General features: G+C 38.4%; 1 protein-coding gene across 1 annotated transcript in view; it reads left to right on the top strand.

The window, feature by feature from the left end:
- The window catches only part of pcdh12 (protocadherin 12), a 28,686-nt gene extending 6,052 nt beyond the window's left edge, over positions 1-22,634 (top strand). Inside the window, exons 2-5 of the mRNA XM_062425716.1 lie at positions 2,350-2,441; positions 8,648-8,799; positions 19,820-19,984; positions 20,651-22,634. Of these exons, the coding sequence (XP_062281700.1) occupies positions 2,350-2,441; positions 8,648-8,799; positions 19,820-19,984; positions 20,651-20,910 (669 nt within the window). The 3' untranslated portion in view covers positions 20,911-22,634. The remainder of the gene's footprint in view (positions 1-2,349; positions 2,442-8,647; positions 8,800-19,819; positions 19,985-20,650) is intronic.
- The last annotated feature ends 3,511 nt before the right edge of the window (positions 22,635-26,145 follow it).

Raw genomic sequence — 26,145 nt, 5'->3', positions numbered from 1 at the left:
TTAAAGTGTAGAACCGCGTCATCGAGGGCGAAAGTTGCTGCCAACGCCCAGCAGACAGAGAACAAAGAGCTCGGCCAGGTCCGACATCCTCACGTGAATCCCATTAGAGAGAGAGAGGGAGAGAGAGAGAGAGGGAGAGAGGGAGAGAGAGAGAGAGAGAGAGAGAGAGAGAGAGAGAGAGAGAGAGAGAGAGGCAGAGGCCCTTATTCTTTTTAGCCAGCATTCCTCTCTCCTCTGCCCTCCCTATCGACCCAGTTGGCACTCCTCTGGCTTCAGACGTTTCTCTCCTCCCTCGAGGTCGCAGAGGAAGAGGCCTGCTGGACGCCTAGGAGGAGGGAGGAGGAGGGAGGAGGAGGGGGATTTACTGTTCACCTCCACCTCAGCGCACACACACACACACACACACTCTCACACATACACACACACACACCTACCGCCTCCACTCGTCCATATTTCAGAGTCCATCCTGGAAGGAAATCGGCCAGAGAAGAATAGGCTTTTACGTAGAGGCCATTTCCTGTCGCTGCAGCAGCATGCACGTGCAACAACACACAAATGTCATGCTAAAACAAAGTCATATATTAGCTTGCATGCACACACACACACACACATATATTAACCTTGCCTAATATGTGTGTGTGTGTGTATGTGTGTGTTTCCTCCCTGGTGTGTAGTGTATATCCGCTTTAACAACAGAGCTGTCAGCAGAAAGCTCGGAGCAGTGAGACAGACGCAGCCGGTCGGTTCTCACACTGTAAAAAACTGAAAAGAAACAAAAGGAAAATGTTTGTTCGCTTTCTACCTGAGCATCGCTGAAATCACTTTTACTGATTGTTCAACCAGCTAAAACAACACAGACAGACACGCTCACTTGTCTAGATAAATACAGAAAAAAAGGTGTCAGGTGAGAAGCTGTCCAGAGATTGTAAGAGTCCAACATCCTTTTATTCAACCTGACTCCAGTTTCAAACCCTATTATATCCACTTAGGTTCATTTGTGAGTAATGAAAGTTATAAAACCCTTACATACTGTTCATATTCTGACTCACAATTAGTTGCTTTACCAATTCACCTTCATAAATTTCTCCATCAGTCATTAATACATGTTTAATTCATCATTATGTTTGATTAATCAAATGGAAAAAAAGACATTTACACTCACTTTTTTATGGTCCAGGAGAACATTTTATAGAATATGTTGAATACAATGACATGTTTGAATGCTGATTTTTGATTTTTTTTTTAAATAAACTCAGGTCAAAATCAGGTGTAAGTCACATTACAGCTCTCAAATGTAAAAATGGGTCAAATTTGACCCTAAACAATATGTAAGGGTTAATCAAAACTTATATTTCTAAGACTTAATTGAGATCTTTAATCACCTTTAATTGGTTGAGAAGGGCGACACACTACAGTTTTGAGTTTCAATCTAATTTATGTTCACAACTTGAAAATAAGATAAACAGCAGAATTCTGTACTGTGATATTTTAAAGCCTTAATGATTGAGATATGATTTGTATAAACATTTGACGTCTTAAATTGATGTGTCACAATCAGCTCATCAATCTGTTTATCTTAATCTGAATCCACGATCGTTGAAAAGCACTGACATCAGCTTGCATAGAGCTTCTTTACTCCACCAGACAAGAAGTCAAGAGTTTAAATTGAATCTTTGCTTAAGTTGATTTGTGAATTTAACTTTAATTACAGACACCTGACATAATCAGTTTTAACCAGCATGACCAAATGTCAGCAGCAGCTAAAAATGAAACATCTGCTACCTGACTGTTTAAGTACTCTGCTGTTTGTTAATTAAAAAGATAAATGTTAGTAAATTGTCGACTTCTGAGTTTAACAAATTGCGGCTTGTTTTGCATCCATGACTGAGGCAGCTCCTGAAATCTAAACCTAAGAGAGACTCTGAGGTATGAAGAGTTGTATTCAAAAAGGAGCCAGACTGTGCAATAAAAACTTATAAAATTAATAAATCAGTGGTAGATGAACTATAGAAGTAATTGTTTTAGTTCTTTAGTAGTTTGTTAGTCAAGTAAAAGTAAGAAAAGTATGAAAAGTCCTCGATATGTTCAGAATATGCTCTCAGTGGCAGCTTGTTGCCACCAGTGTGTGAGAATGGGTCTTTTTTTATAAAAGCGCTATATGCATGCCGTCAATGTACCATGAACCAATGTAAAAGTACTTTATGTGAAGATGGCATACTTATACTGTCAACTTAAATCTCCAGTTGTGATGCTATCAACTTCTCCAGGTTTATTTAATCTTCTAAAAGTCTTAACATGATGTGTGAAATCATAATTTTGACCATGTGTCTCTCTTCTTCTTCCCTGCAGCAAATCTCCCAGCTCCTCTCTCTCCTGCGTCAGGGTCAGCTGCAGCCGCGGCCAAACTTCCGCGGGAACAAATACTCTCATCGCACTGGCAGGTCAGTCTTCCTCCTCCTCCTCTTCTTCCTCCTCTTTCTCTTACTCCTCCTCCTCCTCCTCTTCCTCCTCCTCCTCCTTCTCTACCACAGACACAGCAGCACACAACCACAACAAAGCCAAACCAATAAGCGTCTCCTGCTTTCTAATCTGCCTTCTCAGACTGTATTTGTTTTAAGTCTCTGTCTGTTCTAACCAAACCTTCATTTTAAAAGAATAATGTTGTTTTTTAATGACTTTACCGCTTAATCTGACATATTAACCTTTTCCAAACACGTGTTTACTCTGATTTAAAGTTAAGATCTGGAAAAGGTCAGCTGGATCAAACAAAACATAACTTTCAATTAACCTTTGTGTCGTCCTCCCGGGTCAAATTGACCCCGTCTGTTTTGACTGTTCCTTCTTTCTTCCCTTCCTTCGTCCCTCCCTCCTTCTCTTTTTCTTTCCTTCCTTCCTTCTCTCTTTCTTTCCTCCCCCCTACCTTCCTCCCTTCCTTCTTTCCTCTGTCCTTCTTTCCTTCCTTCCTCCCTTCCTCTTTTCCTTTCTCCCTCCCTCACTCCCTCCTTCCTTCTTTCCTCCCTCCCTCCCTCCTCCCTTCCTTCCTTTCTTCTTTTCCCCATCCTTCCTTCCTTCCTCCTTTCCTTCTTTCCTTTCCTCCCTTCCTTCCTCCCTCCTTTCCTTCCTTTCTTCCTTCCCTCCTTCCTCTCCCCTACCTTCCTTCCTTCTTTCCACCATCCTTTCTCCCTCCCTCCTTCCTTCTTTCATCCCTCCCTCCTACCTTCCTTCCTTCTTTCAACCATCCTTTCTCCCTCCCTCCCTCCTTCCTTCTTTCATCCCTCCCTCCTACCTTCTTTCCTTCCTTCTTTCCTCCATCCTTCCTTCCTTCCTTTCCTACCTCCCTTCATTCTTTCCTTTCCTTTCCTCCCTTCATTCCTCTCTCCTTTCCTTCCTTTCTTCCTCCCCTCCTTTCCTTCCCTCTTCTTCCATTCCATCCTCCCTTCCTTCCTTCTGTCTTTCCCCCGTCCTTCCTTCCTTCCTTTTCTACCTCCCTTCCTTCTTTCCTTTCCTTTCCTCCCTTCCTTCCTCCCTCCTTTCCTTCCTTCTTCCTCCCTTCCATCCTTCCTCCCTCCCTCCTTTCCTTCCTTCTTGCTCCCTTCCATCCTTCCTTCCTCCCTTCCATCCTTTCTTCTTCCTCCCTTCCATCCTCCCTTCCTCCCTTCCATCTTCCTTCTTCCTCCCTTCCTTCCTTGACTCGAGGACAACAGGAGGGTTAAACATGAACCCTTTTTATTTGATATGAATTCCCACAGTTTTTTAGACCATGTGACATTACATGTTTAAAAATGGCAGCAACAGAAGCAACAGAAGGACTTTGTTTCATTTACAGTAAAAAGTAATCTTGGTCTTATTTTAATTTGATGTGATGTGGTGTGTCAGACCTCATAATGTGAGACTGAGACATAACAGACAGACAGAGGCGGTCTTGTGGTTTTTCAGTGTTCCCGCTAACACTCTTCAAGCTGTTGTTTTTGTAAAAGATCCAACGTCAAACACTCAGCTTTACAGATAACGCCCCAACTGTGCTTTAAATATTTAAACATGCACCCGTCTGTGGTGTATAACTTAAAGCATGTTGGTCATATCAATCTGTTTTTATTTGAATATGATTTTAATAGCACAGTAAACAAACACAAGTCCTTTAACACGACCGCTGACGCTCACAGAAGCTCCACTAAAGTTCAAAACAGACAGAATCTCCTCCATCACTTTCTTCATCATCAGAGGTTTGTGTCGGAGCCAGCTGGTTGCAGGTTGGTTTTTTTTTTAAGTGTGTGATCACTGCAGCGCTGTCTGATCAAACCAGGCTGCCTCTGATACCAGGACAGACAGACATTAAAGGGGGAATGCCACCTATTTTAAGAGCTCGCAGGTGTTTCTCCTGAACCGAGACGCTTCTGTTTGTGTTTGTGAAGTCAGACGACTCTTCAATCAGATTACCTTGTAGAAGGCTGGTGTCATGTGATTTCATCCCATTGGGATTCATAATGGTACTGTGCTACTAAGGCGAAGTCTTTTCAGATTTATCACACATGCTGCCTTCCGATATATTGAACCTTTGTGTTGTCCTTGCGGGTCAACAAGCGTTTATAGACTATAATTTCCAAAAATATGTGTAAAACTTGTGTTAATAAGTTGAAATGAAGTTGGAAGTTGGCTAAAGATTATCTTTACTCATCATATTTCTTTAAGTGTAGTCACCTTGATATTAGAAACTGCTTTGGTGAATACATTATGATCCTATCCAATAGAAATAACACCCAAAATAACCAAAATATGACCAAAAATGGTAAAAAATTGGAATTATTCTTAATGATAATTACAAGTAAGTAAGTAACTTTATCTCTTTTTATCTCTATTTCCTTTCAAAAACCAAAGTTACAAGGTGCCTCACATTCACAAAGATAATATAATACCATAGAATATAACAGGAATTAAAAGAAGGGGGTTGAATGTGGAGAAATAAAACTAAATTTATACCTCAGGGTCAACAGGTGTTAACTTTAAAATGAAGTATATAGTATATAGTTTCATTTAAATGAGGCCTGTTGACCATAATATGTGTAAACCATGTGGTAATAAGTTGGAATGAAGTTGGCTTAAACACAGAAATGGATGATAATTTACACCTTACGTTTTATAATGAGCCAAACCAAACCGGGTCAAGTTTAACCTGGGAGGACAAACGTTGCAACAGGAAGGTTAAATACACGGAGAGAAAGAAGATTTTCATGTTGTTGTTTTTAATGACAGTCTTGATGAATCACCAAATCACCACTGACTCTGCATCAGAAGCAGTAGTCCTCCTTCTCATACTTAACAAAAATATAGCTCACATCGTGCTTCCTAATTTAAACCAAACTCTTGACAGTCACTCCAAACAGTAACCTTGTTGTTATAATTGTAACCATGACAACTAACAAAGTAGTATTTTTACCCCACACAACAATGCTTCCCTAAGCCTTTTTTCCCCCCTAAGATAATACTGCCTATAAAAGCCAATAGGGTCAGCAGTTGCTTAGTTTACCCTCAGCAGATACACAGTGTGGATATAAGGCTCAGTCAAGCAGCTGAGTGTCTGCTTGGGTGAGAGTGGGATTTAAAGTCAGCTTAAAAGTAAGTAAGGTCAGTAAGTAGAGGAAGGCGTCGTCCATTATGTCAACACAGTCTGATAACTATCCTAGTAATAGTTCAAAACAGCATTTAACATAAAGACTGGGCTTCCATGGGAATGCTCATGCAGCTTTTTTTTGGCACATTTTCTTGTGTATTTGTATTGCTGAGGACGTCAGATCAGAAAATGCATGTGTGTGTGTGTGTGTGTGTGTCTCTCTCTCTTTGCAGGGTCACGTACCAACAGTGTGTTTAGTTGTTTAATTTGGAGCACGTCTCGCACTGTAGTCATAGAAAACAGAGCCCTTTTGTCCACTTTGGTAAAAATTTTCCAACATGCTTCCTATCAGGGGTAAAAAAAAAAGAAAAGCGGAGACAGAATGAGAGTAAAGCTCCACTTTTATCAGCCCTTTTTTTTCAAAGAGAACTTTTGCTTTTAGTTTGATGAGGTGGTGAAAGACAGAAGTCGGAGCTGATAAATGTCTTCCTCCGTGTTTCTGACCGACTGACCCGCCGTGACTGAAATAACAGCAACAGACAAACAGGACACCGAGTCAAACAGTCAATGTCACAGGAAGAGTGTCTCATAACCCCCCAAAAATGTGTGTGTGTGTGTGTGTGTGTGTGTGTGTGTGTGAGTGAGTGTGTGTGTTGGCATGTTTTAGCAGCTCTTTCTGAGTGATTCAGAGTCTCTGACAGGAAGCACCCACCTCAGCGTCACCTTGGCGATGAGATTAGATCTGACATCACCTGGATACACATGGGGCACTGTTTCAACACAAATACACACACAAAAACACACACTCCTACACACACTAATACACATCTTACTGTACTTATGAGGACTTTCAACTACATACCCAGCACACAAGATCAGCAAACAGTTGTATGAATCATTTTCTGTGGAGGATTTTGGAAAGTCACTGCTGGTAAAGACCTCAGATCAGACAGTAGGGGAGAGTGGGGTAAAGTCAACCATTTTTTACTTATGCTGTCTTCTAAGCAAGGAAAAAATAATACAGAAATAAAATGCAAACATCTACCATAATTTCAGCATGTCTGCTATCCAGTGTTGTTACTGTAATCACATTACATTTACCTGTAACGCAGTAATGTATCATATTACAGTGTCTACAGTCAGTAATCACATTACATTTACTAAACAAAGAAATATGGTGTTACTTGCGTTACTCAAGTTCTTTGATTACTATGTATAAATTGGGCTGATAAAGAAATAGTCAAAGGTACGTTTCATGCACACTTCATGCTAACAAAAAGCTAATAGCGAAACACTTACGGACCCGCAGTGATGCTGAAGCTGAGTGTCTGCAGACTCCAACCAAGCAGCCAACGCTTGTGTTGCTCGTTAATCTCAGTCTTTCAGAGACAAACTCAGCAAAGTAATGATAGTGACCGGACTATATAATATAATATATAATATAATATAATGTGCTGTCTCTTGTGCTGACTCTGAGGAGAAACAGGTTGTTTATATATTATTTTGAGGCAGTGACTATTTGTACAACATGGTGTTATGATGGTCAAGACTCATATTATTTTATCTGTTGATATATTATTTATATATTATCACCGGCGTTGCTAACGAGTAACTAGTGGTGTAACTAGTAGTGTAATTACTTTGCACAGGGAGGAATTAAGTAACGTAACTAATCACTTAAAAAAAAAAGTACATTTACATTTTTTGAGTAACTTCCCCAACACTGCTCCTATCAATGGAAATCACAAGAAAGCATCCATTGCAAAGGGCGATGGAAATATGGCATCTTATGGTTCAACTTGCCCCACTCTCCCCTACTCATACTGCACTTTCTTTCCCCCCATATCATAGAAAATGATCCATGAACACCTCATGAAGTAAACTTGAAGAAAAAAAGCCCAAACAGATAAGATTGTAATCATCGTAACGGTAAATACACAAGGCTTTATGTTTTCTCTATAGTGACTAACACACCTCTAAGCTCACCTTTATCTCGCTGCCACTTCCTGTCTGAACCTGCCTGCAGCCACACTCTGATACTAAAGAGTGAGTGTGTTCCTGTGTGTGTGTGTGTGTGTGTGGTTGTGTGTGTGTTTGTGGTTATCAGAGGATTTGTCACATGAAACCACAGGCATTTTATCACCATTTTATCTCACTACACCAAAACCTCTGGCCTCACATCCTCAGATTTACACTGGAGCTCTGTCTGGTTCCTATCAGCACGGAAATGATCAGGGCCGACTGCTCTGTGTGCAGATAAAGAAAAAAGAAAAGGTTTATGTTTACAGTTGTTTATTTTGGCGTTGTTGTTCTTATTCTGCTTTAATAGCTGCAGTGTGTTTTATTGTTTCCAGAACATAATACAGCAATTCTTCTTTTCACAAGTTTCACATCAAACCTTTACTTGAATAACACATTTTTGCAAAGTGTCTCAAGCAAAATATTTATTCTTTATCTTTCTAACACTATATTTTCTTCTTCCTTTCTTTTTTTTTATGAATCAAAGGTATAAGGAGAGGATTGTATTTTGTAAAGATTGTAAATCCCTCTGAGATAAATTTGTGATTTGGGGCAGAAAATTGACTTTATTGGTGCAATGTGTCCATTCTTCAGTGTTTTTTACATTAATATGTTGTTTAAAATGTTCACCAAGAACCTTTTTATAATAACAATATTTATTATAATGAACTTTATGTATATAGAACTTTTCTTAACAATGTTAGAAAGTGCTTTACAGAACCAAACAAGGTAGATAAAAGTAGAGCAATGAAGAGTACAGAGAACCATTTTATCAAAAAAACCTAATTATAGAGACAGTATCTAAAGTTTTTTTAAAGGGAAAACTGATATAAACTAACATACATGCTTCATTCGGATGTGCTGACACTCATAACAAACGATAAGCGTTCAGAATCTAGAGTAAGGATTCATGTGAGTTTATGGAGCAGTCGTCCTCTCTGTGTTGTTTTTGGAGAAAGGTGTAATTACGGATGTCATCTGACAATTGTGTGTGTGTGTGTGTGTGTTTGTTTTGGACAGATATGGAGGTCAGGACTGTGCTGATTGGCAGAGCACTAAAGACAGCGGACATGGCGAGAGCGAAGCTGGGGACGTGGACTGGGAACCAGGAAGAGACTCACCCATTGACCCGCAGCTCGGGGAGGGACTCCACAACCTGCTCAACAATCCTGGTACGCACACGCAACATACACACACACACACACACACACACACACACACACACCAAAATGCTCAGAAACGCTACCTGCTAATGGAAACTAACAGACAGGAACCATGGCAACAGGAACACAATGACAACATCTGGATCATGTGATTGGCTGCACTGGAGCAGAAAGGTCATATAGAGCTCAAAGGAACAACCATGTTTGTAGAAAGGTTGAAAAAAAGCTACATTTCTTCATGTTACAGTTTTATTTACTTTCAGAAAAGTTCAGAAAATGATGGCAAGAGTTTTCAGGACTGTAAATTAATTGGTAAATCTTCTGCAATCAGTATTTCATGGAGTAACATGCTGATATTATGTGGCTTAAACACTTTAGTTTAGTTTTAGTTTAGTTTTAGTTTAGTAGCTTTATTGTCATTATATTGATGGTCAGACAACAATATAATGACATTTAGATAGCACTCCCTGAGCCATAACAACATTTAAGACAATTAAGAACAACTTAAGACATAAATACAACATTAACAATCTATAAGAGCAACAAAGTGCAATTGTTGGTTCTGATAATTACACACAGTCTAAAGATCTTAGGTGAAAAGCATGATATTTGCAGCAGCAGTTACCTTCATTGCTTACTTACAACTACAATTTGCATTGTAGCAGTAGTTTGATGTTTCCATGGTTACCAATTTAAAGAACCCTAATGCTTAACATGGTGAGTCAGACATATTTTGTACATTAGTCAGATATTTGCTGAGATGCAGCCACATAGATGGTCACAAGCAGCTGTCACAACTCTACACACACAACAACAACACACTTCCCACTTTCATCGTAAACAGGAAGTTACAAAGACCTTTAATGAAGTTTGAGTCCATTGTTGCAGAAATGCGTCAGTAGTGGAGAGTAGGCATAACACTCAATGACGAATCAGCAGGTGATGAAAAAACATGAATGAATGAGATGCATCTGGTGGGAATCAGTGCTAAGCTTTAACTCTCAGAAGCAAATACAAACTGCATGATGAGGTTTCCCCAAATCTTAACTGTTGCAAAGTGACAGACAGCTTAAATCACATTTAGTTATAGGATTGTTGTAAAAGCTGAACATTTGACTCTCTCAATTTTTAACACTGTATTGCAAACTGCACTGTTTTAATGTTGTTTTAATGATGATCATGAAAATAAATCAGAGCCACAGTGAGCCTATACACACTATAAAGACTATTAAGCTATTTTAACATGTATTAAATATTTAAGAACTTTGATTAAAACAATCGCAAAACTTGAACTTGACCACTATATTTGCATCATTTTGAAAAAGCGGACTCAGTGATGTGATGTCAAGTTCATGTCTTGTCCTTTTCAAATGCAGATACATTAAAGATATGACTGTATATAACAAAATTAAAGGTTAAAAGCTATTTAAAATGCCAGAGTTAAACCCCTGAAAGCTCCTTCAGTACTTCGGATAGCACCACTCGGCCATGCTTGCCAATTGACTTGATATCATTGTTGCAAATCGCTCTTTAATTCAGTTTCTATGTGCAGTGTGCAGCAAACTTCAGTGTAAAATAGAAAATAAACACAACATGCAACAGGCTACAGTACATTCCTGCTTGTCAGACTAAGAAAAACAGTCTGCTTCTGTCTTCTTTTTCACCCACATCTCTGCAACCCAGTCATCATGCAGCCTAGACGTGGTGTCATCTCTATTGTCATTCATGTTAAGTTCATTTATGGCTTTATTGTTGTTTTCACTGTGGACTATTCTCACCATGCAGCTGTTTTATTTTAGATATCTTCAATCACTATGAGGGGGGATAGATTTTTGTCTCCACCGGAGATAAAAATAACTCAATAGAAGCAGGGATATATAAACCAATGGGTGGGAAATCCCCGACTTTCCTCCTTCAGGTAAATCGCACCCTGGGTGTCACCGAGTTTAGCGGCTCCCTCCTGGAGAAACTCTTTGATACGTCGGGACAAAAGCTGCTGAACTTTGACCCCTTGTAGAATATACAGACTGGTCACTTACAATGGACACACACTGACAAATGTAAGAAAACAGGATGAAAGCAGGAAATAACACAGTGGCAGGTTATAACATCCACATTCATCCGCCCACACGCTCCACTCATCGGGATGTCTTCTTTACTACAACTCAATCTCCTCAAGATTTAACTCTAGACGTGTTTATGACAGAAAACTCAAACTAATAACGCCACGTTTTTTTAAATTTAGGAACAAGTGCAAGTAGCTTTTTTATCTTATACTATTATAAATACATAATTTGTCAATAATCATTTTTTACAGTGTGCTAAAAAGAAGTTGGCATGTTTTAAGCATATTTAACTTAATAGTATTATTAGCATTATAGTGTTATTGTATTTTAATGTAACTATCATGAGTTTTACTAATGTTTTAGCGGATGATAGAGTTAGTGTGTTAACCTCCTGCGACCCTGCGTCCTCACATGGGGACATTATATTTTGGCTTTTCTGGACCTTATACTTCATTCTACTTAACTTCTGAGCAGCGCCATCTTGAAAAAAAAACACGGATTCTACTTATATGGGCATCAGGAGGAGCATGAGGCGCCCTCCTGAACCTGTGAACCAATCAACCTGTCAATCACCACGTAGCCACGCCCTAATGCATACCCTGCTTTATCGTCAAATATAAAATCAGGGAGGCCAAAATTTCACAAATGAACATCATACTGCATTGAAGAAGGCTTTAAACTAGCGATTGAGACCATAAACATATTTTGAAAACGTTTACTGAGGTTAGAAATCAAGTGAGAAGTTGGTGAATTCTCCATTGACTTGTAAAGAGACGGAAGTCCTTTTGACACCAAAACGGTCGCCCCCTGGTGGCCTTTTGATAGAATGCAGTTTTAAGTTACTTCCACGTTGGCCTCATTTCAGAGGACCGGAACTCCCCGCCTGGTTCGTACACATTTTTTTTGTGCCACCTAGTGGTAGGAAAAGCACATTACAGAAAAAGAGAGGTACGAAACCTAATCAAATTTTATGGTTGAAACTTGTTTATTTATGCTTAATAGCATTTGTAGTTTAATATGCTACAAATTTGACAAATTTGAGCAACAGCGACACGCTTCGACACTGCTAACTAATCATGAAGTACTTGTTTGAGGACATTTTGGGACTTTATTATTATTGATGCAAAGAGAAGGTGTAAATGTAAGGAAATAGATACACTGGTAAATTAATTGTATTATACAGTAAAATAAACCCATTGCCCCCATGTGAAGACAATTCTTAGTTTTTGTACTTATCTGGTCTTACTAAACCCAAATATCTGTGAGAAATTAAAAATGCATACCAAACAAAAACTCAGGTCTCAGGAGGTTAAGATAATAGTGTTGTCATTATAGTGTTATTACTTTACTTACTTTAGATGTCACTGTTATTAACATGTTATTATAGGTCAGCAAAATAGCTTTAGTGTTTGAGTGTTATGTTAATGTTAGTGTGTTAGTAAAATAAGCATGACAATAATCATCATGTTATTATTACTATTATGTTTATTAGCATCTCAGTGTTATTATATATTACATACTCCAGCATAGATAGCAGACATAGCATTGTTAACATGTTATTACCAATGGTAGGGTTATTAGTGTGTTAGTTATGTCATGTTATAAGCATTCTTCTTCTTCTTTTTATTATTCTTATTCTTATTAAACAATAAAATAACTTGATTAATTATATATTCTAGGGTAAGTACTGACATTCAGCAGTAAAATCAAATAACTAAAAATAGATTAAAATACTCCTAATATGAGATTAATTCAAAATAGTTGAATTAAATAAGACATGATGGCAGTAAAGCAGTGTATTATCAATTAAATAAAGGCCTTTGTGATAAAAATAGATTAAAAAGTGGCTTAAGAAGAAGTCACTGATTCTCATTCAGCATGTTGTTTTCATCCTGCCGAGACAGCACGCTGTTTAAGATCATGTTCAGACAGTGTTTGGTTCTGGTCAATTAACTCCGTGACGTGTAAAGTCAGACGGTGATTTACGAGTCAGGCCGCGACATCTGGATTTGTGGGCCTTAGTTGTGTTTTACTAAAGTTTAAATAAGAGGTTTTCCAAACTTTAAACACACTCTTTGTTAATCTGGGAACTCCACAGTTGTATGTAGGCCAGCCAGCATTGATTAGCTGTGTCTGAGTCTGTACCGTAGGTGTTTGTGTGTGTGTGTGTGTGTGTGTGTGTGTGTGTTCATTAAACAGTGTCTTCCTGGTATTGTGGTGGTCCGAGCCTCCGGGGAGGTGGAGGGGTTTTTCTGCCTGATGAAGGTAGAGCGAGTTTCTCTTCATGACAGGAGAGATAGAAACAAAGAATAGTGAGTGTATGTGTGAGTGTGTATGTGTGTGTGTGTGTGTGTGTGTGTGTGTGTTATGCTTGACTCGCCTCTACCCTGCAGGCTCTCTTATGGTGTGACTTACAGTGGAGTAGTAACGTGACAGATCTGTGTGAGTAAGTGTTGAATCTTTGATGAAGCCGTCGGGGGGAACACATTCCTCTCTTTATTCTTCTTCTGACCTGTAACTCTGTCTTTTGCTTTTTCTTCTTCTTCTTTCTTCAAGACTAGTATGATGAATCACACACACACACACACACACACACACACACACACACACACACACACACACACACACACACACACACACACACACACACACACACACAAACACACACAGCCTTTGTTCAAGTGTGAAGATGATATTATAGGTGTTGAGGGCAACGTGGCTCTATGTATGACTGTATGTGTGTGTGTGTGTGTGTGTGTGTGTGTGTGTGTGTGTGTGTGTGTGTGTGTGTGTGTGTGTGTGTGTGTGTGTGTGTGTGTGTGTTTTGGCACATGTTTTTATTAGAGTAGCACATGACTCTAAGGTAGTGATCCATCATGTTTTCTGTGTAAATGAAGAAGAGAAAACACTTTAAAAAGACCCAGAAAGTCAAAAATATATAGTTTAATTCTTATAAAAGGCTCAGTAATTTCCCAAAACATCTGGGCATTGTAGTTTTTTTAGAAAAACTTACTCAAATGGACATGGTGAATTTGTCAGGGGACTATTTTCAGTGGCGGATGAATCCACATTTCATATTTGATGCTCTAGTGAGTATTTCCAGCATGTGTGTGGGATTGAGTCAAACTACCACTGTTCATAGCGATGAAGGAAAATGTCACCAAGTGCAGCGGTGTGGCTCATTCATGTGGCTTTTGGTTGATGTGGCTTGTTAAGACACACACACACACACACATACACACACACACACACACACACACACACACACATACACACACACACACACACACACACACACACACACACACACACACACACACACACACAATACGTGAACTTTATATAAATGCAATTTGCTTTTTTACAATTGTTGGTTTTTTAATCTTTTTTATGAGACTGCAGCACATCTGGAGTGAGTTTTTGTATTGTAGTTATCAGCAAATCTTACTTGCAAATGTCAAAAGCTGCACTTATAAATACAACTGTTTAATGTATTTAGTATACTGGAGTTATATTTTATAAAAAAAGCCATCAAACAGTTTGGTATTTCAGAGCTGAAGCTGTTTAATAAAATGGATAAAATGAGATTTAATTGACATGTTAAACACAAAGACAGAGTTGGGTAATTTAAAAAGGATTTAGTGTTTGGTGGCTTTGTGGTGAAATGCTGCCAAAACAAAAAAGAGGAAAAGAGGGGAGGTGGTGGGGTTAACTCCGGGGGCGGTCTGTACCACACTGGGTTTAAAGCAAGCATGAGTGTGTGTGTGTGTGTGTGTGTGTGTGTGTGTGTGTGTGTGTGTGTGTGTGTGTGTGTGTGTGTGTGTGTGTGTGTGTGTGTTAGTAAGGTAATGCCCTGCATCTGGTTATGGTTAGATGAAGGAGACCGCACAGCTTCAGCAGGCTGATCAGTCTGAGCTGAGACACAAAAAATATTCCACTTCTTCCTTCCTCTACGTTTATCCGACTATATGAGCGGAAAATGTACTTTGTCTTTTTTTTAACATTATCTAAAGAGCTTTAAAGGATTTAGTCAGTTTGAAGAGGAGCATTATTTGACACAAATTACCCCGTTGTCAGAGATTAACACTCAAATATGGAGCATTAACGTTTCATATTTGAGTACATTTTCCTTTGAAATGCTTCTTTACCTGCATTTAAATTTCAATCCATCTATTTCCATCTATTTCTTAAGTAAAAATTAAAAATGTAGTTTTTTTATTCATTAGATTTCAGATACAGCTCCAGCTTTTGAAAATAGCATATGAAAAGGAGTTTTGAACAACACACCTAAAAGCATTAAAACAAGATAGATGATGAAAATGACCCAAAAAAATAGTTTATACACATGATTCAGGATTCAGTTTTGTGTAAATCAGAGGTTTCACGAAGGCTTTTAAAGGGTTAATTTACACTAAAGCCTTAAACAAACATGACATTTTAAAGCAAACGTTTAATTGCTTAAAACACAGCTTGTAGGCTATGTCAAAAAACGTGAATGAACACAATAGATCGCGCTAAAAAAAACACAAAATAACTAAAAATATGGAGTGTGTGGGTCAGGAATGAGTCATGGAGAGAGAGAGAAAGTGGCCAAACAATGCTAGGAGTTGGCCTTTTATCCTATGGGAGCAATTGGTGATCCAAATCTGGTTGACTGCCACACCCACAGTCTCCTGGACACCTTAATGAACACAAAGGAATATATTAATAACCTTTAACTAAACCAACACTCATTAGATTTAGGAAAGGGGCCATCACACTTAGTGACTTCCACCTTAATCCAAGTCTCTGTGAACAGAAATAGAGTTTGACTGTCGCTTTGTTCACTAAAAATTGAAATAATCTTGTTTCATGAGCATAGAAACAGTTTGAGTGAACTGGCCACTTTGCTCAATATTATACTTTCTATGTTGTTCTTTTAAATTTAGTTTTAATTCTCCACGTTCGACCACTTCTTGAAATTCCGGTTGTATTCTATGTGATTGGATTTTGAGGCGCCTTGTAACTTATTTATTTACTTACTTTTACTCTTACTTAATTCTCAGCTTCTCCCTTATAGAATAAAACCAATTTAGTACAATTATGGTCATATTTCCAATGTTTGGGACGTTATTTCTATTAGATAGGATCATATGGTATTTACCATCTTTCTATATTGTTGCTTTTACCCTCCTGTTGTCTTCCTGGTGACCGTGCAACTTTTGTCCAACCGGGTCAATGGTTTGACTGTTTATAAAGCATAAATTATTACTTCATTTCAACTTATTACCAAAGGTTTTACACATATTTTTTGGGAAATTATGGTCAACAGGTCTCATTAAAATGAAACTTTACTTAATGTTTTAGATTTTTGAGTTAACGCCTGTTGCCCTCCCGGGTCAAAATTCACCTGAAGACAACAGGAGGGTTACATTTAGCTTTATTTCTTCATATTCGACCACTTCGTGTAATTCCTGTTATTTATTTCATACTGTTGTACCTTGTAACTTTGGTTTTGAAAGGAAATACAGATAAATAGAGACATAGTTCCTACTTACTTGTAATTTTCTTGAAGACAAAATCCAATTTATTACAATTTTATTCATATTTCCGTTGTTTTAGACATTATTTCTATTGGTTAGGATCATATTGTAATCACCAAAGCAAGTTTCTAATATCACAGTGACGTCAAAGAAAAGAAAGAAAGATTGTAAAGAAACAATCAGACGGATTAGAAACAAACCTCCAGGACATATTTGAGATTGAAAACAAAGGCAAACAAGAAAATGAGTTCATAAATTGTAATCTACTAATTCTAATTGACATTATTTCTACTGTACAATGAGTTACTGTACTGCACTCACTTTCAGTTTTGCCTCCAGATGAAGTACTTTATATAATCTGGATAAACTTTTGGCTTCTTATTCACATCATTTATTTTAATTCACCACTTCATCTCACCCTCTTCAAATAATCCTTCCGCACAGATGAACCGACTCCAACGACACGCTGAGAAGATCTTTCATGGGTTGTTTTTTTTTTAGATTAAATTAGATCACATCGTGCTTGAGCGGGGAAATCAAGTCATTGCACAAACATTACAAGACACGGCGAAGAATAACAGGACATAAACAGGATGTAATGAGGATGAAGACAGAGAGAAAATAGTGTTTGAATGTGAATGAATGTGTAAGTTACATATTTGTAAGCAGTGGGCAGCTTGTTTTACAGTAAGTGAATAAATGCAATGAGACGTATAATCATCTCGGCTCTGTTTGTGTGTGAGTCAGAGATTTGATTTGTGTGTTTTTTGCTCAGACACACCCGGCGTTTATGCCTCTCAAAGCGACTGGAATGTCAGACTGGAGGCGGCGAGTTTTTTTTTTATTTGTTGTTGTTTTGTTTTTTTTATGGGGAATGTGGACGTGATGTGTAACCGTACATCTGAAGCGTGCAGGACGCCATGGATGGCAGGAAGAGCCTGTTGACAGCAGCCAGATAAAAGTACTTTGCTGCTTCCTCCTCCTCTTCCTGCCTCGATGTCGTCCAACACGCTCCGACACTTGATCTGTTATCGTCTTCTGTACAGTAACATCTGGGAACATTAAAAGGTGTATCAGGAGAGGGAGAGTCTGGAAATATGAGTCTTTTTTTTTTTTGCAGGAATCTTGTCATTGAACCATTTTTTAATCTTGTTCTTTGGTGTCACGGTTTGAAAACTTATCTTTAAAGGACAGAAACTCTCTAAATCAAACTGTTAAATGGTCGAGTGGGCTGATCGGTGAGGCACAGCCGTCCCCTGTAACACTTACAGCGGATGACCAGCTCCATTTCAAACGTTGTCTCCCACTCTCTGCACATGTAGTGAATTCCAGCTTCTTCCTTCTGCATGGAGGTTGGTTTATAGTCCCAATGTGTAAAACAAAGCTGTACTAAAATAGCTTTGTTCCAGCAGCCACCTCTCTAAAGAACAAGACGTACCTTCATTGTACAGATGCTATAGAAGCAATGTTTATTTATGCATTATTTTTACCTTATTGTTATTTTTTGTTGAGTTTTAAGCAATGATTATTGGAGCCTGGAGCACCTTATCTTGTTTTTCTATGCTGTTTGGGTGGCTGTCTTCTCTCCTGCTGCAAAACAAACCTATCTACAGTTACAGATAAAGTAACCTGGAGTCTCGCTGCTGCACACATCCGGTTGTATCAGACACATTTCAAACAGACAAACAAGCCCTTGAAGGAAGGCAATTTTTAACACATGATTATGGTGGGAGGTCGTACTTGTGTTTCCCTAATGACTGCAAAATTGAAAACACATAGTTGAGTTGTTGTTAAGGTGCTTTCACTCTAAACCTCTTCAGTTTTGATTCAGATTAAAAAAGGTATGTTAAGCAATTTGATTAGGTTAGGTTCGTTTAAACTGGTGAGAAAGCTGTCAAATAAACTCTGGTTAAATGGTTAAAGGACTGTACCACTCAAAGCACTTTTACATTACATCTCATTCACCCATTCATACACTGATGGCAGGAGCTACCACACAGGGTGCCAACCTGCTCATCAGGAGGAAGCTAACCATTCATACACCGATGGCGCAGCAATGGGAGCAATTTGGGGTTAAGTATCTTGCCCAAGGAGACTTCGACATGTGCTCAATCTTCCAATTGGTGGACGACCGCTCTACCTCCTGAGCCACAGCCGCCATTGTGATATAAACAACAGGACAGGATAGAAAGGAGATTCAGGGCCTTTTAAAACCAAACATTTTGGCAAGGTTCGTTTGCTCTGGTTCAAGTCATTGGATGAGTTGGTAGACTTGGTTAGGTTTGTCTACGTGAACCAAAATGTACCATTTAAAGCTCGGTGAGAAGATTATCTCCTGTTATTAGTTGGTTGTGTCTTGCGGGAGCAGGAATATAAACCCAGGAATACTGTCCTGTCTTTAGTCCTGAAGAAAGTGTTCTGGCCAAATAACAAGAATGCAACATACTTCACTGTTAGTACAGGTCCGATTTCAATTCATTCTTGCTGCTAGTGTCTGATTTCACTCATCTGCATCCCGGCATGCAAAGCACACCTTGCTGCAGGAGTACGCCTTGTAACTGGGTCGGACTGAGGCTGGATCAAGTTCTCACTACAAAAGAAAAAGAGTTTGTTTGGGACTGGACCGAGACCCCTTCCTCTAAAAAGGTCTCTATGAGGTTGTTTTAGTGGTGCGGTCGAGGATGATGACAGGGTTCAAATCTGCCGAAACAAATCACATCAATGAGGGAAACAAACCGAGTCCGATTCAACCAGACTAAACAGTGCAGGTCTGAAAATGCCCCGCGGCCCCTCCGAGGGTTTCAATTGTGGTGTGAAACTGAGCACAAGGTTTAATGATAGGGATTTCAGTACGAGCCTACAATTTAACAAGTGATGCTCTAATTGAGCTTAGAGCAGCAGAATTGGAGCTTTAAAAATACACAGTTTGTCCTGAAGGTGGCGCTAGAGGGGAAGATCACGGGGTCATTGAAATCAAAAGGGTTCAACCTCTGGAGAACGTTAATATTATCAATAAACTAAATAGGAATCTGGTTGAGAGTTGCTGAGATACAGAATCATATCTGGACCAAAGCGTAGGACAAATCACTCCAATTATTATTATTTGTAATCACTTTTTATCCATAAATTATTTATTAGTTTAATTCATAAAATGTCTGAAAATATTTCCTTCAGTTTTCCAGAGCAGAGTGTGAAATCTTCAACTTCCTTGTTTTGACCAACCAAAGCTCCAAAACCCAAATCTATCCATTTTACAAGGACACAAACCAAACAAAAGCAGGAAATCCTCATATTGAAGCTCTGGAGCGCTGGAACCAGATAATGTAGAGTGAAATGATTAATTGATCATCACATTTGCGTGTATTCATTTCAGCACTACTACCATCCTCAGTTTGAGCTGCAGTTCAAGCATGTTATGTGACTCTCTCTCTTTCTCTGCAGATGACGTCTTTGCGGAGATCAGCGATCCAGCATGGATGGCCAGACTCTCTCTCCCGCTCTCTGGCGATTATCACGACAATGTTTTTGTCCCCAATGGGCCTCCGTCCCCCGAGAGCGAGGTCCTGCCCCGGGAAGGCTTGGACTCCTCGTCTTTCTCCACCTTCGGTAAAACGAAAATGACTGTTGATTTCTTAAAGGAGAGTCAGCACATTTAAAGCTGCTCAGTTACTTTATCAATCAAGTTGGTCTGAATAATAGTAAATATTAATGTAATGCGAGAAAGAAACTATAGAAGAAAAGATGCATCATTTCATTAAACATTTACATATTACAAAATGATATATAACAATTCATATTTATTCAAGATTAATGCCAATAAATGATTTAATAATAATTTTAATTAGTGCAAGTTACTCAAATGAATAACCCAAAAAAAAGACATCACATTTCGTACGATGATAGAAGAAGATGTGTAGTTAAAGCTCTTTAAAATCATGTTATGGCTGCAACTAATTACTTTATTCATTATCGAATAATATTCAGTTCAGGACTATACAAGAATAACAGTGAGTCAATTGCAACTTTCCAGAGCCAAAGCTTGTCTAAAACCCAAAACTTTATCATAAAAGACCACTATTCACATATGAGAAGCTATAACCATGAATTATTTCTTATGTATGCTTATAAACAATGATTTTTATTATTAAAACAGTTGCTGGTTGTTTGTTAACTAATCCAAAAGCTCTCTATTTCAGCTCTAGTTAAACTTTCTGTTTTCAGTTCGGAGACATAGCAGCAGAGTGACCCCTCCTTTCCTCTTCCTCCTCTCAGGTAAAACACCAGAGAAGGACGGTCCTTTGGGTGGCACCCTGCTGTCAGAGGTCAGCACACTGTTTGAGATGCTGATGACACAGAAGGCCGACGCCCATCCCGGCCCGCGGCCCGACGTCCTGTACCGACTGTCTGCAGCGTACCGGCGCTCGCTGGGCCTGGACGGAGCCACACCTGCTGCAGGCAACGCAGCAGCAAGGAACTCTGGGAACAGTGAGAAGAGGCCAGCCCTGGCTCAACCATCAGGACTTTATCAATAAATATCTGATCACTGAACACTGGAGAAAAGAAACAAACACTGAGATGCAGCTCGGATTGGAAAGTTACAGAAACAATGTCACAAGTTTCTGTTTGAGTAGCATGTGGGGATTTTAGAGGCATTATGTGATAAAATACTTAAATATGATTTAAAACTGTAAATAAATATTCATTATTTTATCATAAAGTTCTGCAACATGTGGACAGCTTTAAAAAAAAAGGATCAAACTCAATGAAGCAGAAACAGAGATATTGTCTTTGTTTTAATTCCACACATCTTCCTTAACAAAACCTGGTGCCTACATTACCCACAATGCAACTCAACTAACTCGAATGTAGCGGCTAATGTAGCCTGGAGCTGCTATAGCCTGCAGCAGAGGTCTGGTAACCTCACTCCACTAGCTTCAAATTTCTTTCATTTTTTGTCATTTATCAGATTTCACCTAAAAAAGGCTTTAAACTACTTTTTATAGATATGTAGTAGTTCTCTCCCCAACCGCTGTAAACACACGTTGATGTGTAAAATCAGTGGAGTTCCCCTTTAAATGTACAGTATGAGTCATTTTTAACGCCTGTACTTCAATTACAAGACTATTTTCCTACTTTTCGGGCTCAGTAAGAGGAAGATGACTCGTCGATTAATCACTGAAAATAAAAAATGTGAACAGCTGTTTTATACATTTGAAACCAGGCTTCACTTCATCCCAAACATACTGATGACTTAGTTCATCAAGCAGCGAGGCTATAATTTAAAGCTTGTCAATTTTATGTCAAGTCAGAAGCTGTTGAGAAACGTTCTGGGTCAGATTGAGTGATGACGTCCGCAAACTGAGACTAATTTATGAGAAACAGATGTGTGAAAAATGACAAATCCTGTTACACAATGGTGTTACTGTACATGTTGCATTTTCACTATCAATAAATCACAGAAGCAGCAAGAGCTTCTTCAATTCAGGGTTTAATTAACAGCGAAAATGGAAGGAGACTCAGGACAGTGGGAATAGTAGAAAGACAGATGAGAGTGTAGTAGTCTGAAAGAGAAAGATAGATTAATATTTAGATTTTCAGTTTCGGCATGTTTAAAAAACAAGTGTGATGAAGGAAAAAACAGACTGTTTCAGAAGGAAAACAGAAAGTGAAGGAAGGAGCTGAGCAGGAATGTCAATAATAAGAAGAATTCGACTTTAATAATGAATCTGGAAGCTGAAAAAGTAGCTTATTGTTCTCAATGTCTCAGTTTAAAGGACTGAACTTTATCTCCATATTTCCTCACATAAAGCAGGTAAGAGTGACCTGGTGTGTGTGAGTGTGTGTCAGGACGTAATAAACACAGCTGGGATTTAGGGTTTTTTTTTTTTGGGGCCGGCAGAAAGCGACCCGGCGACTAAGAGGAAATGTCCCTTTGTCTTTTTTGTTTTCCCTCAAGTCTAAACAACAAGCAGCTGAAAGCAGACAGAGAAGAAGTGTTTGTTGACAATAGAGCAGACTAAAATCCCCCTCATTACAATCTAACTTTCACACAATAGATTTCAGCCTAATTATGATTTTCAGGATGTTTTTTTTTTAATATACTTTTAAGTTATTTTTGTTTGTATTTGTATCCAAAATTGTCGTATTTTAAGCTTTTTTAACTGTATTTTGCAAAATCAGATGACCAGCACTTTGTATATAGTCTAATGTAAAACTGTTTTTTTTCTTTTTTTGGCTGTGAAAATAACTTTTGTAACTTTTTCATTAAAAAATAATTGTACATCATGTTTTAAAGTCAGTGTGTGTCATTTTTTTAAATGTTATTTGGAGTGTGGAGATGGAGCCTGAAAGCACCAGGAAGAAAATTCATTTGAAAGACGTCAAATTTTAAGAAGTTTGTGCTCTTTGGTATATTAATCCTACTTAAAGGACTTCTTGGTGTGTGTGTGTGTGTGTGTGTGTGTGTGTGTGTGTGTGTGTGTGTGTGTGTGTGTGTGTGTGTGTGTGTGTGTGTGTGTGTGTGTGTGTGTGTGTGTGTGTGTGACCAAGCACTCACACATCTGTTCACATCATGGAGACTCGCCTTATTTCAGTGAGATCAAACGTTTCTGCACCACTAAGCTTCTCTTCTTTTGGTTTAAGCTGAAGAATGATGGATGTTTTTTAATCTTATTGTAAAACCTTTAAATAATAAAAGTAAGAAAACACACTGTGGATGAATGAGTGTGTTTCTGGTGAGTGCAGATGTTTGCATGCAGATGTATAATTGCATATGCATATGTTTCCTTTGTGTGCAGCGCCCTCTGGTGGTTGAGAATTACAGTTACACTTAGGCTGTCACATATATCTTCTAATAAATAAGTATGAGCTCCACCTAGTGGCAGCTTTGGGTATCAAACATCAACAGACAGACGATGCTGCCTTCTTAACATGTTCCTGTTTGATTTTTTCCTTTTACCGTGATGATGAAGATGATCAGTCAAGTTTTAAAAGCTGATACCAGCTGTTTAATGAAGAAATGTTATGGGTACCACAACATTTTTCTTTAAATATGAGTAGTTCTTTTGAAATTATAACATTATAATTACTTAATAACTTAAAATTCTGCATATTATAAATTGGAAAAAGTTAGTTTTATGCAATACACAGAACTCAAATGTCAACGTCCAGGTTTTCTGAGCCTTCAACCACATTTCATGGTCTTCATTCAGCAAATAAAGCCTTCAGTGTCACCACATGACTTAAATTTTGACTTTTGCTCACAGACAACATCAGCTGTTGGTAAGCCAGTCACAGCATCAACTTGGAAGAGATCAAAGATCATCGATCAGAGCGACAGATTAGAGCAGTGGCTCCTAAACTATTTTGCTCTTGAGCCTTTAACAAAAGAAGAAATGAAAAAATAAATATCACTCTCCCTTGATATTTTGTTGATCTATCCATCCACCCTGGATAACCTCCACCTGCTAAACGTTGCTCTTTCAGTAACACTGACAGAGTGAATGAGGGAGACCTAAGAGTCTGTTTTAAGGATTGTCACAGAGTGTTTTTAAACCTGACATATTGTTAAATTTTAAGCTAATTCTTCATATTTCTTTTTAAAATATTTTAACTGGGTATAATCTGTTTTGTTTACAGTATATAATAGTAATGTCTGAGCTGACAGAGTGTAATGTGTTGGTTGTGGCTCGTAGTGATGAACCTACAGAGACTTCTAGGCTTCACGGAGCTTTATAGTTGAGTTTCAGCTTATTGTTTAGCTGTCTGGCTGCAACTTTACTGTTCTGGTTCACTCTCAGCACTCTCATAGTGTCATTTTGGGCCTGCTCAACACTAAACACTAAACAGCAAGCAGACACAGTTATCTGTAGACTAGCTGGTGAACATAGTGGAGCATTTAGATATTTTCCTCAGGAGTTGGTAGAGAGTAAAAACAGAGCTAAAAGAGAGTAAATATTGGACTTATATTCAGCAGGTGGACAGAAACACGACTCCTAATAAATTATAATGTTGCTCCATAACTGCTGGCAACTTTTTGCTAAACAGTTCAGCATAAAAGGTGATGAGGATTTTTTTTTTGTTTCTGCAGAACACAAGTGGCCAAAAAAATCAATAAATGCTTTTAAAGAAAAACAATTCATACCAGCATTTGAGATAATGGTCGTAAAGTCTAGTTAGAATAGGATCCTTTGAGAAAATTTTTGTCCCATCTTCCTCTTCTTTCCCCAAACTTCTCTATCTCTTCTTGATAAATGTTATAAATGTTACATTCCTTATCCAGCATTTTCTATTTTTTCAGTTCCTATTGTATTCTCCAGGCTTTAACGGTACATTCATTGACCAGTTTCTGCTCTTTTCCCCAACAAAGTTATAGTGCTGACGTTTGCAGCAGTATATATGCAACCTTATAGTCCAACTCAGGAGACGTCCAATGAGCCGCGAGCATTTTCAAATGATCGCAGCCTGCTGAGGATATTAATCTAAAAGACAAATTGGTGCAGTTGGAGATTTACTAAGAAACTAAAAGAGCAAAACAAACACTTTTCTTCCCCAACACTGAAAGAGAGAGAGAGGGGGAGAGAAAGAGAGAGAGAAAGAGAGAGAGAGAGAGAGAGAGAGAGAGAGAGAGAGAGAGAGAGAGAGAGAGAGAGAGAGAGAGAGGAGAGAGAGAGCAGAGAGAGAGAGAGAGAGAGAGAGAGAGACAGGAAATAGATCTGGAAGCTGCTAATGCACCGTTTGCTATTAAATGTGCCACCTGTGAGTTACCGAAAGTGAGACAAACTAGAAATCCAATAAAAACTCAATTAAAACAACACTTGTATTTTATTTGTGAACCCCCAATAATGCGACCGGTATGGTATAAACTCATTTTCAAGAAAGAAATGTGAGGATGTTTGAGGCCCAGCGGAGAGAGAGAGAGGGAATCCCACGAGGAGTTAAAGTAGATTCACCTGCTGTATAGAATAAAACACAACCGCTGCCTTGATGGAAATGTGCAAAGAAACAATAAATAAAAGCACAGCGATCGAGCAACCGGTGTTTAATTTAGCTGCAGTCATCTCACATGATGAAAGAGCTGGAATATCATTTAAAGAGCAGGAAATAAACTGTTGTTTGTATTAAAAAACAGAGAGAAAAAAAGGAGTGGTGTTGTGTTTGTGATATCTTTTTCTCTGACATGAAACCTTTTGGGAGTTCTCGTCGTCCCTGCTGATGTTATTAGTCTTATTTTTAAAAAGGATTCGAAGGTGTAAGATTGGTTTCAGAAGCACAGGGACGAACCTGAAATACAATTAAATCATCGGTTCTTCATCCTGCAGTATTTTAGCTTCTCTGTAGAGAAGTGAGACTGAGATAAAGCTGTTTTTACATCTTTAAACCACAAACTACACAACAATAAAATCAAATATACACAATACAAAGACTTTTACACTGAAATAAAGTAGGCAGCATTATCATTGCTGTCTTATTCTGTCTTAACTTAGATCATTGTTCATTGTCTGCTTATCTTTTAATTAGAATTACACATCAAATCAAACTATGCATGTCATTAGATGGCAAGTATAGTTTCAGTGGTGTCCATTGAATTGCTGCTTCGGGCCCAAAAATGTCAAACAAATGGTCTATAAAGTCTATAGAGATGCAACTAATGATTGATGTCAAAATCAATAAAATATGCTGATTCTATTCCCAATTGATCCTTTTGTCTTTAAAATGTTAGGAAACAGTGAAAATGCTCATTATGGTTTCTTAGAGATCATGATAAT

The sequence above is a fragment of the Scomber scombrus genome, chromosome 9 (genome assembly GCF_963691925.1).
Source record: "Scomber scombrus chromosome 9, fScoSco1.1, whole genome shotgun sequence".
Lineage (NCBI taxonomy): Eukaryota > Metazoa > Chordata > Actinopteri > Scombriformes > Scombridae > Scomber > Scomber scombrus.
The sequence above is the reverse complement of the archived record's forward strand: the minus strand, read 5'-3'. Positions and strand labels throughout refer to the sequence as shown.